This window comes from Egretta garzetta, unplaced genomic scaffold (assembly GCF_000687185.1).
Source record: "Egretta garzetta isolate BGI_Z169 unplaced genomic scaffold, ASM68718v1 scaffold172, whole genome shotgun sequence".
NCBI classification, from domain to species: Eukaryota; Metazoa; Chordata; class Aves; order Pelecaniformes; family Ardeidae; genus Egretta; species Egretta garzetta.
In genome coordinates, this window is record NW_009258951.1 from 1,200,182 (window position 1) to 1,223,764 (window position 23,583).

At 42.2% G+C, this 23,583-nt stretch overlaps 1 protein-coding gene across 2 annotated transcripts; it reads right to left on the reverse strand.

The window, feature by feature from the left end:
* Nucleotides 1–1,297: 1,297 nt before the first annotated feature.
* On the reverse strand, nt 1,298–17,756 carry SENP5 (SUMO specific peptidase 5). 2 transcript variants are annotated; one of them, XM_035889948.1, is made up of 9 exons: nt 17,461–17,548; nt 13,241–13,346; nt 12,940–13,087; nt 12,254–12,301; nt 10,292–10,369; nt 7,333–7,470; nt 5,626–5,709; nt 4,191–4,241; nt 1,298–4,099 (listed from the first exon to the last, which is right to left on the reverse strand). In XM_035889948.1, the coding sequence occupies exons 2-9, from the start codon at nt 13,327–13,329 to the stop codon at nt 3,989–3,991; spliced, it is 747 nt and encodes a 248-aa protein (XP_035745841.1). In that variant the 5' UTR covers nt 13,330–13,346; nt 17,461–17,548; the 3' UTR covers nt 1,298–3,988. The 2 variants fall into 2 exon arrangements, with proteins under 2 accessions (XP_035745841.1, XP_009632692.1); XM_009634397.2 differs by having other exon boundaries at nt 1,312–4,099; nt 16,709–17,756.
* Nucleotides 17,757–23,583: the final 5,827 nt, after the last annotated feature.

Sequence of the window (23,583 nt, forward strand, 5' to 3'; positions counted from 1 at the left end):
GAACAGAGAGCATCATTAGTGTACAGTTCAGAGTTATTGAACTAATCAACTGGAGCGCCTTCTCCTAATAACATAGATCCCAAAACAAGCTGCTACAAACTTTCCCTCAACGATCACATCAGTTGCTTTTAAAATTAAAATGAAACCAAACTGCTGAAATAAAATAGGGTTTATGGTAAAACTCAATTTTACTACTCCACAGGAACATGGGCTTCACTCAATGCAAGAACACGCCCACAAAACACAGTCGTGGCTCGGTGGAGTTAAGTCTACGTCACTTCCCAAGATTTACATTTTCACATCAACTTGAATAAATGCTACAGTAGATAATGCCAATCAAAACTCCGAGAAAGTAAAGACAGGTTAGGCATTATGCTAGAGATTCAATGCAAGCCAGCAACTCTTTGCAAGCCTGTCTGGCTCAGTAATCAGCACAAGTGAACCATTCAAAATATCGCCTTCACACTCCAGAGGGCCAGGTAAGATGGAGCAACAGCACATTTGATAGCACAAAGGTCCAGCCTCCACTCTGCAAGCAACTAACAGCTTAGCAATAGGCATTTCCCCATGTATCTCGCCGAATCAAGGTCACATTTTGCATTTTTTGATATATATCAGCTGCAGTCATTTTAAACTATAGATTAAAGCAAACAAAATGGAAACTAATAATTTATTTCCAATTGTGTTTTAAGGTTTATTACAACTCAGGTAGCTTAAATTTGTCGCACACAAGATGGAGGCTTTACCAGTTCTGGGATTGTTTGTACAAATCAGCACAGCGAGACAATCTCTTCGGAACAAGTCGTGAAATTTAAGCATCAGCCAAACCAGTTCAGAGTGATTTATGAAATTCTGAAGATCACATTAATGGAATTACTAACAGCCATAACTACATCCACATAAATGTGCCTCTCATAATAAAGACACTCCACATAGTTCTGAATGTTTTAAGAATGGGTAAAATGACTGCAGATTATGGAGTCCATCTCCTTTAAGGCATCAAAGACATTCTCAAGGAGGAGTTAATTAGTCCAGTTTCACAGGATACACCATTACAGAGGCTGAGATCCTGACTGCCTGTGATTAATTTCAACCCTGCACCAACATACTTTGCTTACATTAGCTCTGTTTTCAATTTCCCCTCCTTTTTTTTCCAGAGGCCTCTCACTGGTGTGTTCACAGCTGGAGACTCAAGTGCGACTCCTCTGTACTGCCCCATAACCAACTGGAACACTTGTCAGCAAACCTCTAGATGACAAGAAGCCACATAAGGAGTACTTTCCAACATGCATCTTTCCCCACCCTGTTCCCCAGTTCACAAGGCAGCAGATTCAAACGCAAGCCCCCCTCCCCTCAAATGATCTGGTACGCATATGCACTTGCTTCAAAGCACCCATGTTCCCGTAAACACGAAGTTCACAGAAATACTCTCCTTTTACTGATGCCACTGACAAAGGGATCATGATTAAAGACTCCTCCCAACCTCTCACACAGAGGAAGATGGATTCCTACCAACCAGTAGAAGGCACCAGGTTTCAGGAAAGGACTACCCGTGGTCCAGTGCTCCAACACATTCCCATGCAACAAGAAATATCTATCAATGAGGCAACTTCTGCAAAAAAATAAGGGTCTTCCTTGGAGGCACCGAGTCTCCCAGGCTGGTACACTGTCACAGCACACCTTTCAAGCTTCCTTACCAAACAGGTACTTGCTTATGCAGTTCCCTTTCTGTACTTCACTCCCTTTCTGCAGGGAGTCTTGCTTGAGGATAACACTTCACTTGCATACATCCAGAACTGGTGCTGCTTTCATGTCTCCTCCTGGCCACCCAATTCTCCCTCTTCGTTCACGCTGGTATGCACATTCAGTGACAAGTTACACTGAGGTAAGAACTCCTCTGTCCTCTGGGTTAAGAGCAGCCTTTTGGCTGGGTTAGTTTTAACCTGGACCACTTCAGCTGGTCCCACCACATGGCAGCATTAAATATTTGTACCATTCCTGTGATAGCAGTGCAGAGAGAAGACAAGAATGGCAGCACTGGCTTACATGTTCTACCTTACCACCTGAGAAACTACATCCCAAGTTTCAATTTTCATGGAAGTCACCCTCCACTGCTCGCAGTCACTCGCCTTGGGTGAGTGCTGTTTGTATCAGTAACATTTCAGGGAAACACCAAGAAACCACATGCTGTAGGATGCTCTGCACCATACGACAGGCAAATGTGTTTGGCCAGTCCGGGTCTTAAGGTTCTTTCTGATTCAGTAAGTCCCTTGTTTAAATTATCTAACCAAGTGCTTAAGGCCTTCCTTATCTTGCTAAATTAAGCCAGTCCTTGCCAGATGCCAACAAGGTGAAGTGGGAACACGCAAGAATACTGCAGGACTCCTTCTCTAGCACAACGCAGCATGCACATGCTTCCATCTCCCAGCCTGACTGTGCTGGGCACTCCCTCGCCTCCCCCTGCTCCCTCCCGTAATCTAGGAGGGATTTGCACCTGGTTTAGCTCAAGCCTGAAGTAATTTGCAAGACAGGGAACTCAAAGTGGTTTTCCTCCATGAGAAGTCAGGGCTATGAACAGACACAAAGTGAAGCTGTGCAACAGATGATGTTTAGCATTAAAAATAGTTTTCCTCTGGGCTCACTCCTTTATCTGGCAGAAAAACATAGCAAAGACATTTGCTGGTGCAGCAGTCCCATACAACAGTCTCTTCAAACAAAACTAGCACTCTGCAGCAAGGAGCACATCATAGTTTACAGATCAAGGCAAAAACCCAAAAGTCTCAAGATCCACTGCTCTTCACTTGACCCTGGACAGTGCAACAACACAGCAAAGTTTAGTGCTGGACTCGCAGCCTCCCGCCCCTCTGGAGCAGAATGACATAATCGTGTTGTGTTTGTACAGCACCCACCATAAACTGTTACTCCCAACCAGACCCGTCGGTGCTACTGAACGCAAACAAAACTAGGGATGTTTGAGACAATAAACCAGCAGGTGCAGCAGAAATGAATTAATTTATATTTGAACAAAGGCAAAAGCCAATGGGAGGTTAAACATGACAAGCTTGAAGGGAGTTCATTTCAAGACAGAGATGAAGTGAGAGAAGCCAAAATGGTACATTTCACTGCATACTGTGGAACTGAAAAATGAGTCAAAGCCATCTGAGATTTAAACAGTTACAGCCAAGGAGTTTATCTTAGTATCGAAGCTGTGACTCTTCAGGGCCAGCTTTATAATTCTCCTTAATACACACATCATGGAGACTTCTGCAGCATATAGGAACATACCATCAATCTGACTGACTGAACACCTTTGTACTTTTTATTATACAGACAAGTGCTGAAGCTTTATTTGTGCAAAGGCTGCTTTTTATCTATAGGGACAGGCTGATAATGACAGCTGGATAAATGTTAACAGAACAAACTTTATTAGCAACTTGAACTATTTAAAAAAGGGGTCTTCACAAATTAAACCTGTAGATGAGTTTAGCCACCCTAAAAAGTGGTAATTAGGTATTATAGAGCCACAACAGGGACAATGGAACTATCAGATAGGTTCTAGCTGTTCTTTTTATGGCATTGATTTTTTTGATACATTCAAAGCATTATTGCATCAGAAAACATATCATGCATCTTTATGTTTCCAGACAAAATCACCTGTATTCGTCATTTCTAGCTACATCTCAAAGGTGCACCAAATCTACAGTTTTATGGTTTTAGTTGCATGCTTTGCCTATATGCATGCTGAGATAATAAATATTAAATACAGGAAAGAACGTAAGAGAACAAAACTGACATAAGGAATATTTTACGGCAGCTCTGTTATGTTCTGCCAGTTAAAGAGCTTGTCAAAAAATTGAGGTAACAACAGTGGCCACACCACTCAGCTGAGAATCGCTCAAAATTCACGGAAGTTTTCAGAAATTCAAGTACACAAACACCAGCTGCAACTTGTCAGAAATGCCATGGAAATTAGGTTGGCTGCATTTTATTAGTCTATTAGCTGGCGTTCACACAGCTCCTTGTAAATCCTTTTTCTCACTCGGGGCATATCTTCCTGGGAGAACTGAAAAGGCTGGTCTAAGGCGAGGCACTTGCAGTACTGAGGAAAAGGAAAAGGCTTGATTGAAAAAAAAATACATTAATTATATGAACAATAGAGGCCACTGATTTTTAAAAAGCAGTACTCTTACCTGGAGCACAAAAACTCCACAGTCACTGTCATTTTTCTGTTGTGGAATGCACTAAAAGGAAAAGAAACAATAGGAGACATGTTAGATCTTTACTTATCCTTTTATTCTCCAAGTCCTGCTTAAAGTCCAAAAGGAGATTCAACAAAACGATCAAGTATCTCATTCTCAGAGCTAGCTGTTCTACAACACTAGAAACTGGAGTTGTAATTGCTTATTCTGATCCCAACTTTTGCAAGGTGACACTCAACACCTTGTTAGAATAACACCTAACATTTAGAAAAATATATAGTGTAGGACAGAAAACAAATTACAAATCTTTCTTTCAAGTTTATTTTCTTTTAGTGACCTACACAGAACAGCTTCTCAATTAGTTTAAATAAATGTTTGTACAGCATTATCTGCTTTACACAGGACCAAACTGTACCAGCAAAGTCACACGGGCCTGGAGGAAGACTACTCTCAGCATCCATGCTACCAGCACTGGCTTTCTTCCCCCAGCCGCACCAAAGGGTCTCAGAGAATGTGAAGAGTGGTACATCATCAGGTGACAGGACTGAGCGAGGCAGTCTCAGATGATAACTTTCAACCTTCATTATTTCTTCAAACATGCTCAATTTTGATATGCGGAGCTAAAAAGTCCCACTCACTAGTGCTGCTATGTCTCTGGCACTTGAAGAGGAAAAGTAATTATTTTTCCTCAACTCCCAGATCTTCTCCCTCACAGAATGCAGGAGGACAAACTCTGCCTGAACAGGGTGTGCATGAGTGCAGAGAGGAATCATTTAATCATCGTATCAGCATCTCAAAGTAAACCTGTGCGAGGAGGGAGCTGTTGGGAGTATGTCTAGTGTGCCATGACCTGTTTTATATCTTTGGAGCCATTATGGGATGGCTACGCAAATCACATATTCCCTCATTTACACTACACACAAGTTATTCCCTTTTATTGTTGCCAGACTTTGTTTACTTGTGATCAAACACAACATGCCACAAACAGCCCTGGAGACCAAGGCCCTCTATCCATTAGTGAATATAAAATATAGGCAGCAGCAGCATACGCCTGTTCCCTCCCTCACCAAACCCCATCTATTTGGCATAGTTCATTTCGGGAGAAGTCAGGATGCTGAGTCTCCAGCTCATTCAGTCCTTGACCTTGTGCCAACATGGGCACCAGCTACAGGTTTTGCTGCACGGATATTTAATTGTCCAGATATTAGGCTCAGATCACCAAGACACTTGAAGAAAGTATTAAAGACCTGGTGGGAGCTAAATGAGTGACAGAGCTCTAATTCCCATGTGTAACCACCTGTGTCGCTCCTACCTCATGTGGTCAGCATGAAACTATTTACTACTTGTACAAATATATGGGTTTAGAAGCAGCCTCCTAAAATCTCCCAGAAAGTCAGACTCCCAAGCTCAAATCGCTGCCGTTCACCTTTGTCACAGCAGTCTGCCAACCCTGAAGAAACTCGGGGCGATTCTTCTCTCTTGCTTCAGTCAGCAAATACTTTCGGATGTTCTTTAAAAAGGAAAGGGGAAAAAAAAAAAGCAACGATATTATTTACCAGATGAAGAACAGGAGAGAGACATCTTTGCTGGGTACCTTTTGGCGATCAGGACAAGCTTCACATGAGCATTAAGCATTAGGAGCCGAGCTCAGATCTAGAGGTAAAGAGATGAACTGTGGTGGGTACTGGGCCTTCTACCATCAAGGCTCATCTTGGTCTATTGAGGGGAGCTTTAACACTCCTCAGCCCCACTGTAGACTGGTATACTTAATGCTAGGCTTGCTGTGGCACTCAGGCACAGAGTCAGAGTGCTCTCAGACATGCAGAGGCATACAGTGCAGTCTGGTATGTGTTCTCTCCTGGCTTACTTGGCTGACACCAAGGCTCTTATATTCAATATGATAGCATTTTCCTGCCTGAATCTCAATACAAAATGCTTTCAGTTCTGCAGCTAATCAACAAAGCTCCAGGGAGAGTTTTAGTGACATTCAGGAAAAAATAGTCTGACACAAGCAAAGAGAAGGAAGCAAGATAAATGAGCCTATGGTCTTGGGTTAAACAAATCCTTCTACTCTGTAAACAGGCTGGTGGTTTATAGCACAATTTAAACACACTCCAGCACACTAACATTCACCTCAGTGGGTGGATCACAGTGGAGTTTTGGGTATTGGCCCCCCTTCTCCTAGAAAGGGCAGGAATAAAAGCATCTCACATTTGTGAGACATTTAAGTGCAAATGCCTTGCCTGGAGCAGGATGGGAGCGGCCACATTACAAGACTGCAGGAGAGACTGTAGGGCTGCTGAGAGGGACCCCTGGTTTATGCCACAAGTTCAGAAGCTGGAGAGTGTAAGGTCTCTTGCTCCCAGAACAAACATTAGCTTCATCCTCAGCAAATGCTAGCAGGAAACTAGATTCAGAAGTCCTAGCTGGGAACTTTCCTGGGTACAATAATTACTACTCTTCTGTAAGCCAACAAACAACTACACACAGTTAAAAGTAGAGGGCTGCTGCATTCAACCAAGCAATTAAGTTGACAAAATTAGCCTTTGTAAGAGGGTCATTACAATTTGCTAGTCCCAGCAAAAATTTTCTGGCTGCTCTTTACCAGGAAGACTGATAATTTAACTCCAGTGTTCAGGTTGCAGCTTCGAAAGATTGCTGGCTTATGATCAGAGGTACACGCTGTACCAGTGTGGACAGAGGAAAAAGGCAACATGCTGCTAATAGCACAGTAACATGCAAACCCCACTGGGCAGCACTACAGCATCTTCAGTCCTGCTCTCTCACCCAGGCAACCTCCCCCCAAAAGGACCACAATTTATCATTTCCTAAACACAAGTCCCTTAGCAGTTGAAAGAACTGCCTTTACTCTCCTTCTGGCTAGTCTGCTTCCCTATGGCACCAGGCTTTGAGCCCCTGCTTTTTGTGGGAGTGACAAGACAGAGCCACAAAAGGTGTGCCGATTACACGGTCAGGCTAATTAGGCAATAAGCAATCTGACCTCAACTCCCAGCTCTGCTGTGACCCTCGAGGTCTGTGCTTCAGACTCCTCAGCAGGACAAGCTGATTCTCATTTCATACACAGCAGTTAAGAAAACAGTTCAAACTTTGCAGACACAGCTGTCACTCTTACCTCTACACAAAACTTAAAATGAATGCCTTGGGAATCATAAAATGAAATAATTCGATTGGGGATGTTCACAGTAATGAGGGACCAGTGGACTTCCAGGTGAATTGGAATTAACAAGAGAGTCTTTCTGAACAAGTCCACCTGGCAAGAAGAACAATATACATTAGAGACAATTCCACAGGCACAACACACCAAAGCAAGGTATTAATTGTATCTAGGTCTTTCTGCCATGCTGTAATTAAAGTCATCTTTTGCCCCCTCCACTCTTTTGCATTCCTCACGTTTCTCATGCACAACAGATTAGCAGGTACAAAAATACAGTTACAGCCCAGAAAGTGGATAAGGACCATTGTACAGTACCAGAGTTAGTCACCACTGTATTTGTGGCAAAAGCCTGCTCATGTTGCACTTTAACATCTGCGTCAAAGTGGGATTTCTTAAGTAATGATGGTAATAGTCAAGCCTCAATTTGGGTTAGCTACGTATCTTCAGTAACGACACTCCTGCAGCATGAACAACACTGATTTCTATCAGAGCTGCATCATGGATAGGTGACAGATGAAGAAGTTGCGATTACAAACACCCCACAAAACCAGCAAGCTGGTGCAGTTTGACTCCCTCTGCCATAACACAGGCTCTGCGACTCGTCAGAGGAAGGCAGAGAAAGAGTGCGCGACGCTTTGGAGAGCAGAGGAAAGGAGGGGGGTGAAGACAGAGCAGATTCATCCTTTCTTGAACTTAACTTTGTAGCAGATGTACTGTCATCACAGGCAAGCAAACAAGGGAGAAGGTCTTAAAGTACAGAACAAGTAGATCAGACACAACACCCCCAGTGTCTGTGCGGCAGATGAGCCCTTATGCTTTTCGAAGGGCCTTTCATGATCTTCCTTCTCCCAGCCCCTCTTGAAATGGTTGTCTAATTGCTGGGGTTTTGGTGGTACAGTCCAGAAAATAAGCAAAAATAGAATACTGAACTAAACGAACTCATCCTGTGGGAAGATTTCTATGCTGCTTTTTTTTTTTTTAGGCACTGTGCAATTTGAACATTTGTACCTAACTGCTGCACTACCATAAAGGCAGGCCGTTTGTAGGAAAGAAAAGTGTATTTTTTGAGTAACAGTGAGAAGCTGAAGGCACAAAGAGGTCTGAGCATTCACAGCAGTTATCAGTCTAGCCTTGCTCACAACAGTGCTTCGACTGCCACAAGCACCAACGATCCCTGCTCCCACCTGCAGAAACTGCTTCCCATCCAGATTACAGCACACTCACTACACAACGATCCATCATTCTTGGAGAGAAGCAAAGAGGTGTCAGCCACCAGCAAGCTGAGCCCGCAAAGGAAAAACTGGAATAAGATAAATGAACTATACCTTCTGTGATGTCCAGCAACAGCAGAGCCATGCTAAACTCAAGGGTCCTCATGTGACCCTAGCTGTGGGATTGCTGCAGGCATGCAAACCTGTAGCAGAAGAGTGGAAAGAGGCAGCCAAAAGCTGGAAAGGTCTTCAGTTAAGACCTGATGTACAGAAAGAATGGTGGCAACCTAGATTCACCAAGAGAGTGCGGAGTCAGCGAGCTGATGTGACAGCGGATCAGAGCAGGAGTGCCAATCTGATCAGTGGCCAAAAGGGACAGACACGAACAGGAGCTTTGAAACCTCCACAGCCAGATGCAGAAGAGCATGTCCTTCTAGGCTCTGGCCTCCTGTATCCCAGGAGAGCACATTTATAAAACCTGATACAATACTCTGGTGTGTTTAAAAAGCAGAAACAAGTTCCCCTTGATTGCATATTGCAGGATGAAGCAGTCTACTGAATCCTTCCAACAGAAACTGCTTAGTTCTCATCCTTGCTTTAGAGATTCTTCAGGAATTTAAGTGTAAATGTCTAAACAACTGTCCTGCTCTCATCGGGTCCCTCCTCAGCAGCAACACGAATACAGGTTCTGCTTCCAGAATCTACCTTCACTTTTGGGCCTTCTGCAAAACTTGGGTTGCTGGAGATAAAGAACATTTAAAAAAAAAAATCTGGGAATATTAAGCACCAATATTCAGACTCTCTTTAAAGAGATTTTAATAAATTATATGAACAGATTTTATATTTGGATAATGAGTTCATCTCTAGCATTTCACAGATGTGTGCTATTTAAGTGCTTCTGCAGAAAGACCATACTTTCAAACATGGTCCTTGATTATTCTTGCCTCATCTCCCATATTAGAAAGGACAAATGCTCACAGAAAAAAAAAAAAAAAAAGAGCACTGCTCTTTGTATTAAGCTACCTCAGAAAATATCACACAGCCCATGATCTGGTATGGGTTCTGGAAAGCAAGGTGAATTTTGTTCTTGTCATGAGAACAACATTTTGGCTTATTAATTATGGATCTCTAATTTCTGCTTTCAAAAAAAAAAAGATCACTGTTCTTTGTATTAACCTACCTCAGAAAATATCACACAGCCCATGATCTGGTATGGGTTCTGGAAAGCAAGGTGAATTTTGTTCTTGTCATGAGAACAACATTTTGGCTTATTAATTATGGATCTCTAATTTCTGCTTTCTGGTACTTGTATGTGTTACTCAGGAGTAACAATTTGATGTTATCAAACAATCCCAGTCTGAGACAAAAAAAAGAAGCAGAATTAAGTCTGCTCTCCTGTAGATTAACATACCTGGCCCTGTCAGGAGCAGTAAGAGACATTTCTTGCAGCTAAATTAACAGCTTGCATGAACATACACAGAGATAACCTACCACCAATGATGAAGTCATTCAAAGCACATTTTCACAACATAACCATGCTAACTTGAATAGTGCCACCCTACTATTTTCATTAGCCTCTCCCCACTTTGTATAGCTCCTTTGCAAACCCATCCTTCACAGGTAGCACTCTGTAACCCAGTTTCAAGTTAGTGATTCAACCCAGCCCAAAAGAACCAGAGCACTGACGACACAGAGTTAAAGGATACCTTTTTAGTCCATCGTTTTACCCCATTATATCCTTTGGTTACGAGCTGTCTATGAAAAAAGCTGTTAAAGAAATGAACCTAAAAAAGAGAGAGAGGAGGAATGAGCACAAAATCCTCATGCACAGTCATTCCCCTTGCCCCAGGATAATTTACACAAAACAACTTGTAATGAGGAAATATTTAATGCAGGTTTAGAAACAGAACCCCAATAGGGACAAACAGAGGCTTTGCCAAGCCTAAACTATTGCCATTCTTCAGCTAGCCCCGTTTCCCTATATTATATGATGCGAGCCACTGCAGCATTTATATTTACACTTCTGTATCTGCAGGCATATCATATTTAATTTTTTGTTGGGGACAGACTTGGGAGAAAAACACCAGGATAAGGAGCTACAGTTTTGTTGTTCTTTACAGGGATTAAGGAAGAGAACACTGGACTGGCAAAGTGGGGGAGGTGGAGAAGGGAGTAACTTCTGATTTTACTTGCTGGAAGCTGAGACTCGAAAAAAAAAAAAGTGATATTTAATCCAACAACATGGTCATTTATATTCAACTGTGACCAGCTCCAGACAAAAACAATATTCTGCTTTTAAAAAGCATTTTTAAGTTATACCACATCTATTCTATAACTAAACCCCTGCATTTATGGCAAAAAAATGTAGGCTTATGTTAAAAAAAAAGTTATTTAGCTCCAGGTTAACACTGTTATTCCCTGTGCTTAGCTTCTTGCAATTACAGGAACAGATTAATACAAATGGAAATCTGCAACATCTGTTTTTAATAATTCTGCTAGTGTAGAGGTGGTAGAAGGCTTATTACTTGACAAAAAAATTAGAAAATTCAGCATCTGAAAACACAGTCTAACACCCATTATCTATGCCAACAGACTTCAAAACCACATTCTGAGGTACCAGCACAAAATCTCCCATGAGGATTTCAATTATACACTATGAAGAAAAAGCAGACACAAGCAAACAGATACAATCTCCAATACCACAACCCTAGCACACACTCAGGAAGTACAGAGAATACTAATGAAGAATCACCATCACCACCAATCAAAGCAAGAACGCTCTTTCTTCTGAGCTCATGGATTTTAAGAGTTACGTTTTGCAGAGCTGATCTAAAAATGGCTTTGTTTGGTTCTTCCTTTGTGGTCTCACCTGAAAATTGTTCAGCTCTACTAGTAAACAGATGGCTTTTTATAATTGCCACTGCTGCAAATGTAGTTACTGAAGGGGGGGTGGTGGTGTTTTCTTGATTTTTTTTTTCCTCTTTCTTTTTTTCAACTGCCACCAACAGTTAGACGCTGCAGTTGGAAAGCAGGAAGCATTCTGTTGAGGATGCACAAACCAAAAAGAGTCCTGCAGAGTCAGTACTGCTGAGGAACCAAGCAGCCGGCATCAACTCACATTCACCAGGCAGGCATCTGACACAGTTTGAGCTGTTGCGGCCCCCCCAGCTGTGAGATGGGCGGGTGGGGGAGTGCAAGCAGCACACGTGCGTGGTTCAGATGCTACCATTCATGGTTTGTCATCTCAGCAGAAATCCATCTTCATCAGAAATTTCAGCTGAAACACCAGACTGGTGAGCAAGGGCATGGATAAAGCACTTTAGCAGCTGATGAGCTGGAGACAGATACCCCTATGGGGGAAAGGAGAGTAGGATGGGCAAAACCAGGGCACCTGTCCTCTACAGGTACATCGGTAACATCAGGCAACCACAGAGACCACCTGCTGACCTAATCCAAGAAGTTCCTGAAACAAGAGCAACAGCACTGAAAACTGTATTTTTAGCACAGGAAAGGAAGAAAATTTGAGCAGCAGATAGCAACAAACTATAATGGAAGCACTCAGAAAATCATTGAGCTAAATCTCAATTCTGCATCTGCAATATTCAATGTTTTACCCTTCCCTCTCAATCTCTCATGAGGTACATTTGCATAATAACAAAAACCCTCACCTTTTCAGGGACTGCATCCATTATGAGTTCACCATACATGTTAATTATCTGTAAGAGTTAGTAAATATTTGAATATGTACAGAATAATTTTGTAAAACTCAAATTCACAAGTTCCCATAAAACATAGGACCCTCCACACTTAAAACAGCAATAAGGAGGTGAGCAATTACAGTAACATTTTGCTGTATCTGAAGGACAAGCATTCTGGCACTAATAGTGGTCGGCCCAGAGAGAGACTCTAACAGGCTGCTCGAAGTCTGCCTCAATCTGAAATGCAGCTTAATTCAATTTGAGTCTACTGGTGCATGCCCTGGGCACTGCAGCCGCCTTGGTTTTTTGGCTGTGGGCCACAGTTTGCTGCTTCACTCTGCTGTTCCTGTAATCTTCTCAAGCTTGGGGATGGGGGGAGATGCTAAAACCTCTATGGGCAGCCACTATTTTCTCGAAATACTGCAACATCATTTCTTCAAAAGGAAGCAAGCTAGTTGTGACACCTCCCATCTTCCAGACTTGTAACCACTATTACTGCACCTGCCATGTAAAAACTGCTCACTGCTTCTTTTATTTCTCAAGTGTACAGTAAGGATAGTCCACCTATAATGCAGCAGAAGGTGAACAACTGATATCCTAATATAAATGGGCTAAAAAATGGGTAAAGAAGCACATAAACACCAAGCATCTCTGACCTGGTCATTCAGCCAGTTCTGGCCTTCCAGTGTTGCTAAATCATCCATATCTAGCATGTGCTTATTATAGAAGACCCGGAAATTGCAAGTGGAGGTTTTTGGATGTTTTTCCCGATACTTCATGATTTCCCTGGTGATAAAAGGTTTTCTAAAACAGGATTGAAAAGGTAGAAAAAAAAAAAAAAAAAGTCAAGGTCATACCAACAGACTTCTGTTCTGTTAGGTGTTAGACGTGGAGCGTGCAGTAGCAATGCAAGCAATTTGTCCTTTACAAAGTCTAGAATTTGATACTGCTACACACCTATGGGAGAAATCTTCATTAAAGACTTCTTTTAATCTTCCCATGACATCTTTTTCACAGAGTGGAACTAAACTGCCATACTTCTTCATAACTTCATCTAGGAATCCTTTAAATATACCAGAAAAATGAAAGCGCAAACATGTAAAAAACCTTCCGAGTTCACTGGTCCAACAAAGCGGTCATTTCTTCCAAGTCTGAGCAGCGGTCATTCTGCACCCCACCAACACACAGCACCACACGTGGCAAGTATACATGTAAGAAAACTAAGCTCAAATTGTCAACATTAAATAGAAGCAGGGGAAGGGGGACAAAAATAAAAAAGCAGGAATCTGATCACTCAGCTTTACAGGGAAAGATCAGACCATGCACACATATATCTACATCAAACTAATTATATCAGTGCTACGAGCAGTGCTACTGCCTATTTCAATTAGCATCTTAAAGAATTTTACTGCAACATGAAAAGCCATCAGTTTCTGCAACAGTTTTCACTGAAAACCCAGCATCTCGTCCTTACACATGCAGAATTACTCTCCTCAAATGTAAGCGGCCCCGGCTGGCAGAGTGTTCGCAGTCTGTTCAGCTCCTCTGCTGCCACCATAGCAAACAGAAGAGGCACCAGGCAGACTCCCAGCAAGTTTAACTCATTTACCCTAATATCCTAAGGATGGCATTTAAGGTGCCATAGACAGCCATGTCAGCCTGCCATTGCCTGGGCAACCATAACAACAGAAACAAAAGACATTAACTAGGAAATAATGAGCAGATGAATGCTGGAGGAATTAAAAAAACCTAGGAAATAGATTTTTTTTTTTTTTCCCCAAGACACGACTGAAACAGTGGAGACATAAATCCCACCCAAGCATCCAAAACCACTCTGAGAATGAAAGAGAATGGAAAACAGGATTTCAACGCTTGCTGGTGAATAAGAGAAAGAAATCAGCTTTCTGAAAATGAGTTTTCAAATGCAGCAGAAAACACGTGTTCTGCGTACAGAAAGCTCGATCTGAGATGAGAGTCCAGGGGAGCTGCACTAACCCAAACCCCAGGACTCTTCTCCCCAGCGCTCTGCTTCCTAAGGCTTTAACAGTATTTCCTGGAAACTTGCAAAATCAGGATGGGAAGAAGCAAGAAGGAAGAAACATCACACAGAAAAAAGTGCCAGAAGAATGGCAGTAAGAAAGGAATAAAAAAAGAAAGCAGAGACACCAAGAACAAAACACAGAGAAATGAGAAAAGCAGTGAAGATACAGCAAGTACACGTGGATGTGCAGTGAAGATATAGCAAGAAGTACACGTGGATGTGCGACAGAAGGGAGGGAGGACAGAATAGTGAGATCAGACAACATGGAAGAATTCTTCATGGGAAGATACCCTCCTCACAACTGTGCCACACACTTGCCTACCAACTTCTATCCCTTACATCTTAGTAGACAGTGACAGGGAGGACATTTCTCACTGTCTGGAAGCCTAGGTAGAAGATGTATGGGGATGTAAATGTACCTTATTTTCTTTTAATATATAAAATTTTAAAAAGCTTTTTATTTGTACACACAGAGGAAATTCTCGTAGTTACAACTAACAGTAGCAGAGCTCCAAGAGACCTCCAGCTAGACTCTGACCTCACTTGGGCTGGTGTACCTGCATATCTCAAGGAGGAAAATACAAAGTTCAGACCTGGTGCAAGATCAGACATCCATCACGAACAGGGTTTACAATGGAGCTCTGTTTGACACCTAACAGCACATCAGAACATGCTAAATATTGCAGCCCATTAACATCTGAGTTCAGCTGCTGCAGATAAGTTCAAAACTCAAGAGCACCTGTTACACCTACATCTCCATCATGCATCTCCATAGCAACTCTTGTCAGGTTAGCAGTATCTTTTTGGGGTGCAGCTAATTATTAACAATACCCCTAAACGGACAAGAACTTCTGTACATAGTTATACCAAAATTTAAATTCTTTTTACAGCTTTCAGCTGAGAAAATTCAGAAGTGCTATACTGTCAGAATGAGTGTGTATGTAGTGTAGACTTGGCTTCAATCCTCAGAGGAACCTTCAACTCTGAAGAAAACGGAAGCTGGTCTCAGCTACTTTCATTCAGAAGCTAAGTAAGAATTCTCTTAAAATTGTCAACTGTGGGAAAGTTTAGTGCATTTGCTGCCTGCCTTTTTAATTTTATTTTTTTAAGTTATTCAGGCCTCTCATGAACAAGAACACGACTGGCTATCAGACCACACAACTTTAACCTTTGCCACCCTGATACAATCTTCGTTCTTGACTGTTACAGAAGGATTACGTCCCTTTTTCTCCTGGCCAAACTTTAAAACTCCATTGCAGAAGTGGTCTGTTCACTGTGGTAGCACAGTTTCTCTCAATTTCTCACATAGCACCAGGTCCTTGCTGGATCGCGTAAAGCCAGTCATAGAGAAACACATCCCACACTAACTTGTGGATATGGAAAGCTGAATAATCTTTTCAGGTTTAATGTCTCCTTCTTCATGTTTTGCTTTAGAGATCAGTTGCAAAATTGAAGGACGAAAAAGGCAAACAGAAAAATCAGAGCATGTCAAACTTCGAACAATCCCTTTAACACTAGTTGACACCAGCTTCAGGTTTATGGGAATCTGTGAAGCCAATTTCTCCAAAGGAAGACTTAATTTATCAGAACACCACTGAACTTGCACATTGTATTAATGGTACTAGGTAGCACAACATGTTAGCTTACTGCTCTCCTTACTATGTGTATAGAATTCTGCTATACATAAATAAGACACCGATTACTATTTTTACCATGTTCCTCTTTAGAGAGACTATCAAATACTGCATGCTCAGCATTGAGTAAAAAAATCCCAAAGCCTTTTTGCTGAACCTCTGCTACAACTAGTCTTGCCTTTTTAAAAAATATTGCCTAATAAGCCTACTTTATGAACAATCACAGAGAAAACTAAGTGACAATGAACAATATTTGGCTACTAAAACCTGAGATTCAGTAAGTGATTTAGTTTCAATCTAAGAGCAAGAGAAGAGAGGGTAAGGCTGGAAGGAAGTATTAGAACACTAAGGGCTTTAAAAAAACAAGTTAAGAGTAATAATTGTCAATCATTTAAAAAATTGGAAGTTTAAACCCCATATCATCTTCTGAAACCACGATAAGACATTTAAAATTTCTAGCCACAATTTTCCATGAAGATTCCAATTAAATTACATTGTATTCTCTAAAACAAAAGAAGCAGAGGCACCATTAAACTATCCCTCAAAACAGCTCGTCAGATGAGCATTGATTTGTCCTTCCTTCATGCAGCTCTCCTCTTTGCAGCCTCATTTCATTAAGTGTTATGCTAAGCACCCTTTACAATTCACAGTAAGAAACCATTTTAATAAAGGAATTAACATGTAAACTCCACAACACATGCAGCAGTTTTCAGGAACTCCTGGAAGCCCTAAGAGATGTAAAAGGTATACCACAAAGCCACGTTGCCAACTGCTCATCAGCCACCCGGGAAGCTTTCTGACTGTTCCTTTTGCCTCCCTTCCGAGTTCCTGATTTTAGTCCTGTGCTTTCTGGTGAAGGCTCCTCAAGAGGACTTTTACAGTAAGGGTGATCTAGTAACTTTGAACTAAAAATGTCCAGGTTTAGGGAGCCCTCTACTTCCATTTGGCTAGAGCTGTCCTCATTTTGTGCCAGCTCCATGGATAAAGGTCCATTTGCAAAATTATCGTTGACATCAGAATCCTGCAAGGAGGACTGCAACAGTATCATTCCATCTACACCCATAACCTCACTGGATTCTGTGTCATCTTGACCTGAAACAGCAATTTCTGTTCCTGTCATGGAGACAAAAATGTCAGAGCAATGATTTTCTGCCAGAGCCCTGTTGGTCTCCACAGGGTGCAAGGTCTCTGCCTCCGGAGAAGCTCTAGCATGCAGTTCTGGCGGGACAGCATCCGCACTGCCATCCTGCCCTCCGGATTCTGGCTCCTCAGAAGACAGCACAGCACACGGTAACGCATCCTGTGTACGGCAGATCTCAGGTGCACATATTTCGTTCTCCTCACCTAAAGATTTGGGTGTATTATTGTTCATATCTGATAAGCTGTACCGGTTCCAAAGACGGTTACTTTTAGATTTCCAGCAGGAAAGCCAATTACAAAATCCACTTTCAAAATCCCACTGGAGCGTCTCTTGATGGTCCCGCGTGACTTTCTCCACCCACCTTGGTTTGATTTTTCTCAATTTGCAGGTTTTGCCTCTTGCTCGAAGTTCCGTGGATTTTATAATTCTATACCGAAACCTAACCATAGAAAGTTTCTTATGCATCATAAATAAAGATCTCTTTTTTACAGTATGATGGCTAAATTTGGACCTCTTTATAGCTGTCGAGGGGCCACAAGTTCCATTCCACTCCCTTTGCAACAGCATTTCCTTTTACAGTTGTTTAAAACTAGTAGGACTCTGTTGCCCCCACCATTATTGCTCTCCTCCCTGCTATATACAAAACCACCTTTCTTTACAGGTAAGGCAGCACCATCCAGCGTACCGCATGAGACATAATGGGTAGTGCCAGAGATGCTATTAAGAATAGCAACAGTTTCAAATTCTACATTCAAAGGATATTCACTCTGAAAGGATTCATTGTTGAGTTTTCTTACTGTTCCTCCAGATGGGCTTTTGGCTTTGCGATAGGGACAGGATCTTTTTGCTCTCAGTAGTTTTGTAAGGAAAGATGTGTGGTTCAACAGTACTTTTTTGATAGGTTTCTGCATTTAGAGGCACATCAGGAGCCTGCCTGGTTTGCAGCTCAAGTGCCTTCCTTCTGCACTGCAGTCTTCTGTACAGTTTGTTGTGATTTAAGTTCACAATTAGCTGAGCACTCTGTCTTTTCTTCTTAGCTAGGAAAAATTGCTTTTGGAAGCAGTATTTCCCAAGCTCCCCAAATCCAGTGGTCCATCTTCTAGATTGGGCCAGCAACTGACTTGTTTTCCAAAGCAAATGTCTTCTATGGTTTTTCATTTTTCTGCTGCATTATGATCTTGAAAAACAGCTGAAAGAATAAGGGAAATGAATTCAGAGTTATCTGGACTGTAACTTAATAGCAAAACACGAAGGCACATTCCTCAGGCAACATGCCTATCTAAAATTCCACCCCTTCTCCAAACACAATCCCACATTCCCTAGGACATTCTCACTTGCACCAAAATGAACAAGAAGCAATAGCTGCAATGGCTCGGTACGTAAACAGGCTCTTCTCATTTACCTTCCCTTGAGGTAAAGCAATAAACAGGTAATCCCCACCCAGCCCACGCTCCCTATATGTAATTTCTGCCTCTCTGGCCTGAGGTTAAATCTCTCTCAATACCCGCACTGTAGAGCGAGCACGGTTAACTAACTTGCCTCAAAAGGCTTTTGAAAAACAAAACTTAGAAGTCCAAGTTAGTCAACAAGTGTGTGCAGGTACCCGATTCCATCAGCGCTGTATAAATCGAACGTTTATTCTTGCGTAATAAATGTTAGCAGGCACCTGAAGACACTTCACATGCTCACACCAATTTTCACCTTAAAGGAACAGCAGTGCGCATATTGCCACCAAAATTCTGATTCTCTGACTGGATAAAGAATGACACAGCTTATCCTGTGAAGTGGTTCCTCAGTAACAGCTCACTCCCTATGACACCACCACCACGCTTCTAGAATCACTGCTTATTTTTGCATTAACAAAGCAATATCAATGCAGAACACCAGTTAATCACCCTAAAAATCCCTTTCCCGCTAAAAACCTGCATCTCAAAGTGTGCAATGAGGATATATCCGAGACCACGCAAGAGTGTAAAGCCTGCAAAGTAATATCTATTCCTCCTCACTACATAACTAAAAATACTAATTCAAATGTAGAAGAATCCAGAAACACAATGGGAAGGCATCAGCCGCACACACAACATAGGATGTTTCATGTGAATTCTCCCAGCCTCACCAAGTACATCACATCCTATATTTTACAACAGTTTTTATTTTTCTCAAACTTGGAAATGGACTTTGCCTCTTCTCCTCTATCCAACCGATGCTGACTTACAGACTGTTATAACAAAATTTCCTGCATCTGTCCCAAGCATTACACATAGGCATCACCTAGCTGAAAACAAAGGAGCCTATATGTGGAAATAAAACATTAACAATTGGACTTTAAAGGCAAATATGAATGCTAGACACCTGCAAAAACAGGAATTTGAAGTCTGACTTAAGAAGCTCTTCTGCATTTTTCACTCTACTCATCTTAGACATAAACAGCAGGTGGCTTTTTTTTTTTTTTGTGGAGGAGTAGAAATGCAGAGATGATGAAGAATATCATTTAGCACCCAGGTAAGGTATTGCCACCATATAGGAAACAGTCCAGAGTTCACTACCTACAACCTAGAAAGAAACACAGCAAAGAAGAGAACCTGACAGAGATGTGCAAGACAGTACAGCTTAACAGTGTAAGTGCTGCAGTAGCCTTTTGTAACCCTCTACTAGTCACCACACCACTTAGTTATCATAAAAATCAGAACATAACGTCTCCTCATGCCTCATACTTGCTCTTCTAGCACTTAAATCCTTCTTTGCACTAGATCAGGTTTATGCCTGCTTTAATGCTACAAACTCTACCTGGCTGTCTATTGTGTATGGTACTTACAAAACATTCCTTGAGTGGCCCCAGTAAACATCAGCTAAACCGCAGGCTTGCTAGGACAGCTTATTCCAGCCACATTTCCACCCAGGTAAAACAAACCAACCCAGCAAAATCACAGCACAGAGCCACGTATACAAGGGGCTTCTGCCAACATGGTGAGTCTTGAGTACTCTACGAAGAGCACAGCACGCGGAGGTAATGGTTTCGCTGCTTCTCAGCAATATGTGCCCAGTAACTGTGCAACATACCTGCCATTTTTTAAGAACACTCCTGACGATCTGGATGTCTCCTTGCTCTCTCATAGCAAAGCCCAACCAGAAGCATCCCCTCCATGGGCACTGACTCAGACATGGAAGAAAGCTGAGCGGCCGCTGTTTTTCTGAACAGCTGTGGATTACGCAGGAGCTGAAACGCCTACAGCTGCCATTGTTTCACCCATACTAGACCGAACTAATGATCACAGTGGGAAAAATACTGAACTAGATTCTAGCACAGATAAGTCCCGACAACAAAAAGAACCTGAGGCAAACTTGAATTGAGAGACAAGAGCGGTGCCACAGTTTCAACGCAATCAATTGCAACAGCAATTGAAATAGCTCATTTGCTCATTAGTGTAATGAAATCCAGCTTCTTAAACTGCAACAAAGGAATATCTTAGGAAAGCTATTTTACCCACCTGTTCTTCTGCTTCATTTTTAACTTAGATCATTAAAAATGCTTCACATTATAACTTACAGGATTACAAAATACTTCATGCTTGTCTGTGATGCACACACCAATGTCTCCATGTTGAAAGTTTTTTCTGTGCAAAAAAGTTTCTCCTTAAAATGGAAAGAAAGTCTGACTAAGCCATTTAATCCAAGCAAACCTTTCCTGCCCTCCCCTCTCCCTTTTCAAACATAATCAATTTTGAATCTGGATCCCTTTAAAGCAAAGGCCTCCAAGGAGCAGTTAATCCCAGTCCTAGGAGCTGAAATAGTTCACTTTTCTAATAGCAGTATTACTTAGAGTGACAAAAGATAATCCATACACAAATATTTAATTAAAGGTGCTGCTTGAAGAATTTATTTTCCAGCAGTACTACAAGAGTATTACTGGTTTTACTTGGCAACATAAATCAGCAAGGCAAAAGGACAGCTTCAAAGTGCACTGCTGGAAAAGGAATTGAAGTCAGCGACGCAAGACCAAAAGTAAAGCAAGCACCACCCAAAGTTTAAGAACCTGAAGAGAAAGTCACATCTTCACCCCGTACATTGACTCAGATGGAAAACCTCTGAAGTCAAGGAACTTACACCATTAAAAGAGTCAGTTGGCTACTATAAGCCATACCTCCACCACACAGGGATGCTGCCAGGGCTACTCCAGCAAAATCTTGAACCCAGAAAAGCCCAAGATCTACACCTCCCAAAGACCATAACTGAAAGAAATTTACTGTCAGCAGTCCTCACTCCTTCAGCTGTGTTTGACATACCATCTGCAAATGATTAAATATTAAAAGGCACAATCTCTTCTGCACTGGACAGACAACCCCAAACTGTTACAGCTCTGTACTAATGGCAGGTTCTGGTTATAAATTTGCTTTGTACTCTTAAGTTTTTAAAAACATATTTGGGAGCCACTCAGGTTTCAGAATAGACTTATCCCAAGAGCTCTGGTAAGTTACAAGCAAGCATGACTTTGGATCAACTTGACATAAAATTTACTGGCCTAAAATTTACTGAACGCCTACCCACACAAGAGGAATGGAGGAACGCGAGGCAGTGCAGACACGTGCGACATTTTCGTTAGAGCAATTAGCAGCTCACTCCATTTGCAACTTACATGGTTGCAGGTTATGCCAGTGAAATTAAGTACTGGAAAAGACACTACCCATTCACATCTTTCACCAATTTAACCACTAATTAATCCTTAGCAGTCCTATTTATTTTTGTCAGGTTTAGAGAGCCCATGTTTTAACTGAAAAGCACAGAAACAGGAAAGGCAGTCCCAGCCAGTGCTGCTGACTGGACTCTAACCAAAGGTTTCTAGCTGCCATCTGAGGCGTCAGATCACAGGAACCTTTTGTCCACGCACATGCAGAACAAACCCACAGCACTGCAGCAGCGCAGCTACTTCATGCTTAGATCACCACAAGCCACCTAGGGCTGCGGCCAGGTGGCCAGCAGATCAGGACCCCCATGCAGCTGGTCAGTAATTCAAATACAGCTCACTTGCTCTTAGGCTGGGTTTTGGTTTGTTTTGTTTTTTTTCCCCCCAGACTGCCCAGATTTTAATACTGCTATTCAAAACAGAAAAGAAGCTTGTGTTGAAGAGCATCAGTAACATAAATAAAGCAAACAGCCTTGGGAGCGTGGCCTTGCATGAGCACAAGTGATTCATGCATCACCTGCTCCCACGGCAGGCAGTGGTTCTTGTGACACCCGGCGAGTCCAGCCTTTCCCAGCAGAGATCCGGGGCCCGCTCCCAAAGCCAGAAGCGCAGCAGGAAAGAGAAAGCGGGCTTGAGGTTAGGAAGCTGGGATACGCTGTGCAAGAAGATGCCCTCCCTCCCCCAACCGGAATCCAAAACTGGAGAGAGAGGAAGCTGGGGAAGGGTGTCTCTCTCCAAGCCACCACGTGGCCAGAACTAAGCTGATAAGGTCAGGAAGGCTGAAGCAATTCAATTAGCACATGCAGAAGTAACGCAGGCTCACAGCACTGGGAACCACCTCCTTTTCGCTCTCTTGTCTTACCCACCCAGCACAGTGCTGTGAACTGTTAACCAAACATTGGTCCCCGAGGTGAAACAAGTCCTAGGGAAATGCACTTTGACAAAGCATAATGTATTAACGCAAGACCATACAGAAACTGCCAAAGTCCAAAGTTACCAATTCATGGGAACACAGCAGGGCACGCCGCTGATGACCTCAGTTATCACGCTGCAAGGCTGAAGCTCGAACAGTTACTTGGGTCTCTTCCCTTCCCACAGCTAGTGCTTTTGGGAACTAACCCACAGCCTCACCTGGCTGGCTACGCATCTGCTAAATTTGTTTCTGGCAAGATGATTATAATTTACTTAGGGAAACCTCCTCCTTTAGGCTAAACTAGATTAGTGGAGATCCACGTATCAGATAAAATAGTGTTTAAGAGAAATACTGTCACAGATCAGAGTGATGGAAGAGAAAGCATTCTGGATTAAAGAGCCCAAAGTTACTTTTCTACAAGTAAGGCATAAGGACATAAATAATTTTTAATCTCCAGGCTTTAGATTAATTTTAATGAAATATCACTCAAGCTTTGTCCCTTCCTTCCTGAATACCTCTGCAAGGCAGGAGTATGGAAGTAGCTGAAACAAAGTCTACCAAACTTTGCTGTCCAAGCCCTCTGAAGGGAACAGAAACTGAAATTTCAGTCAAGGTCCTTGCATGTGTCTGGGACCAAGGGACTCCCCGATGTTTTCTAAAGGCTTTCCTTAAGACACAGTACATTGTCACAAGCATTAAACACATGTTCCTGCAGCTTTGAAAAAAGATGACTTCACTACTTGCATTAGTCACACATACAGGTAAGTAAAGGCGAGGCTATCGCCAAAGGCAGCCCTCTGCTCTTCAGAGCTAGAGGTCTGGGCCAGAACAAGTTTAGTTTGGAGGTGGCTGTAAGGAGAGTGTGTTAGTTAAACCGAGTCCTCAGCTGA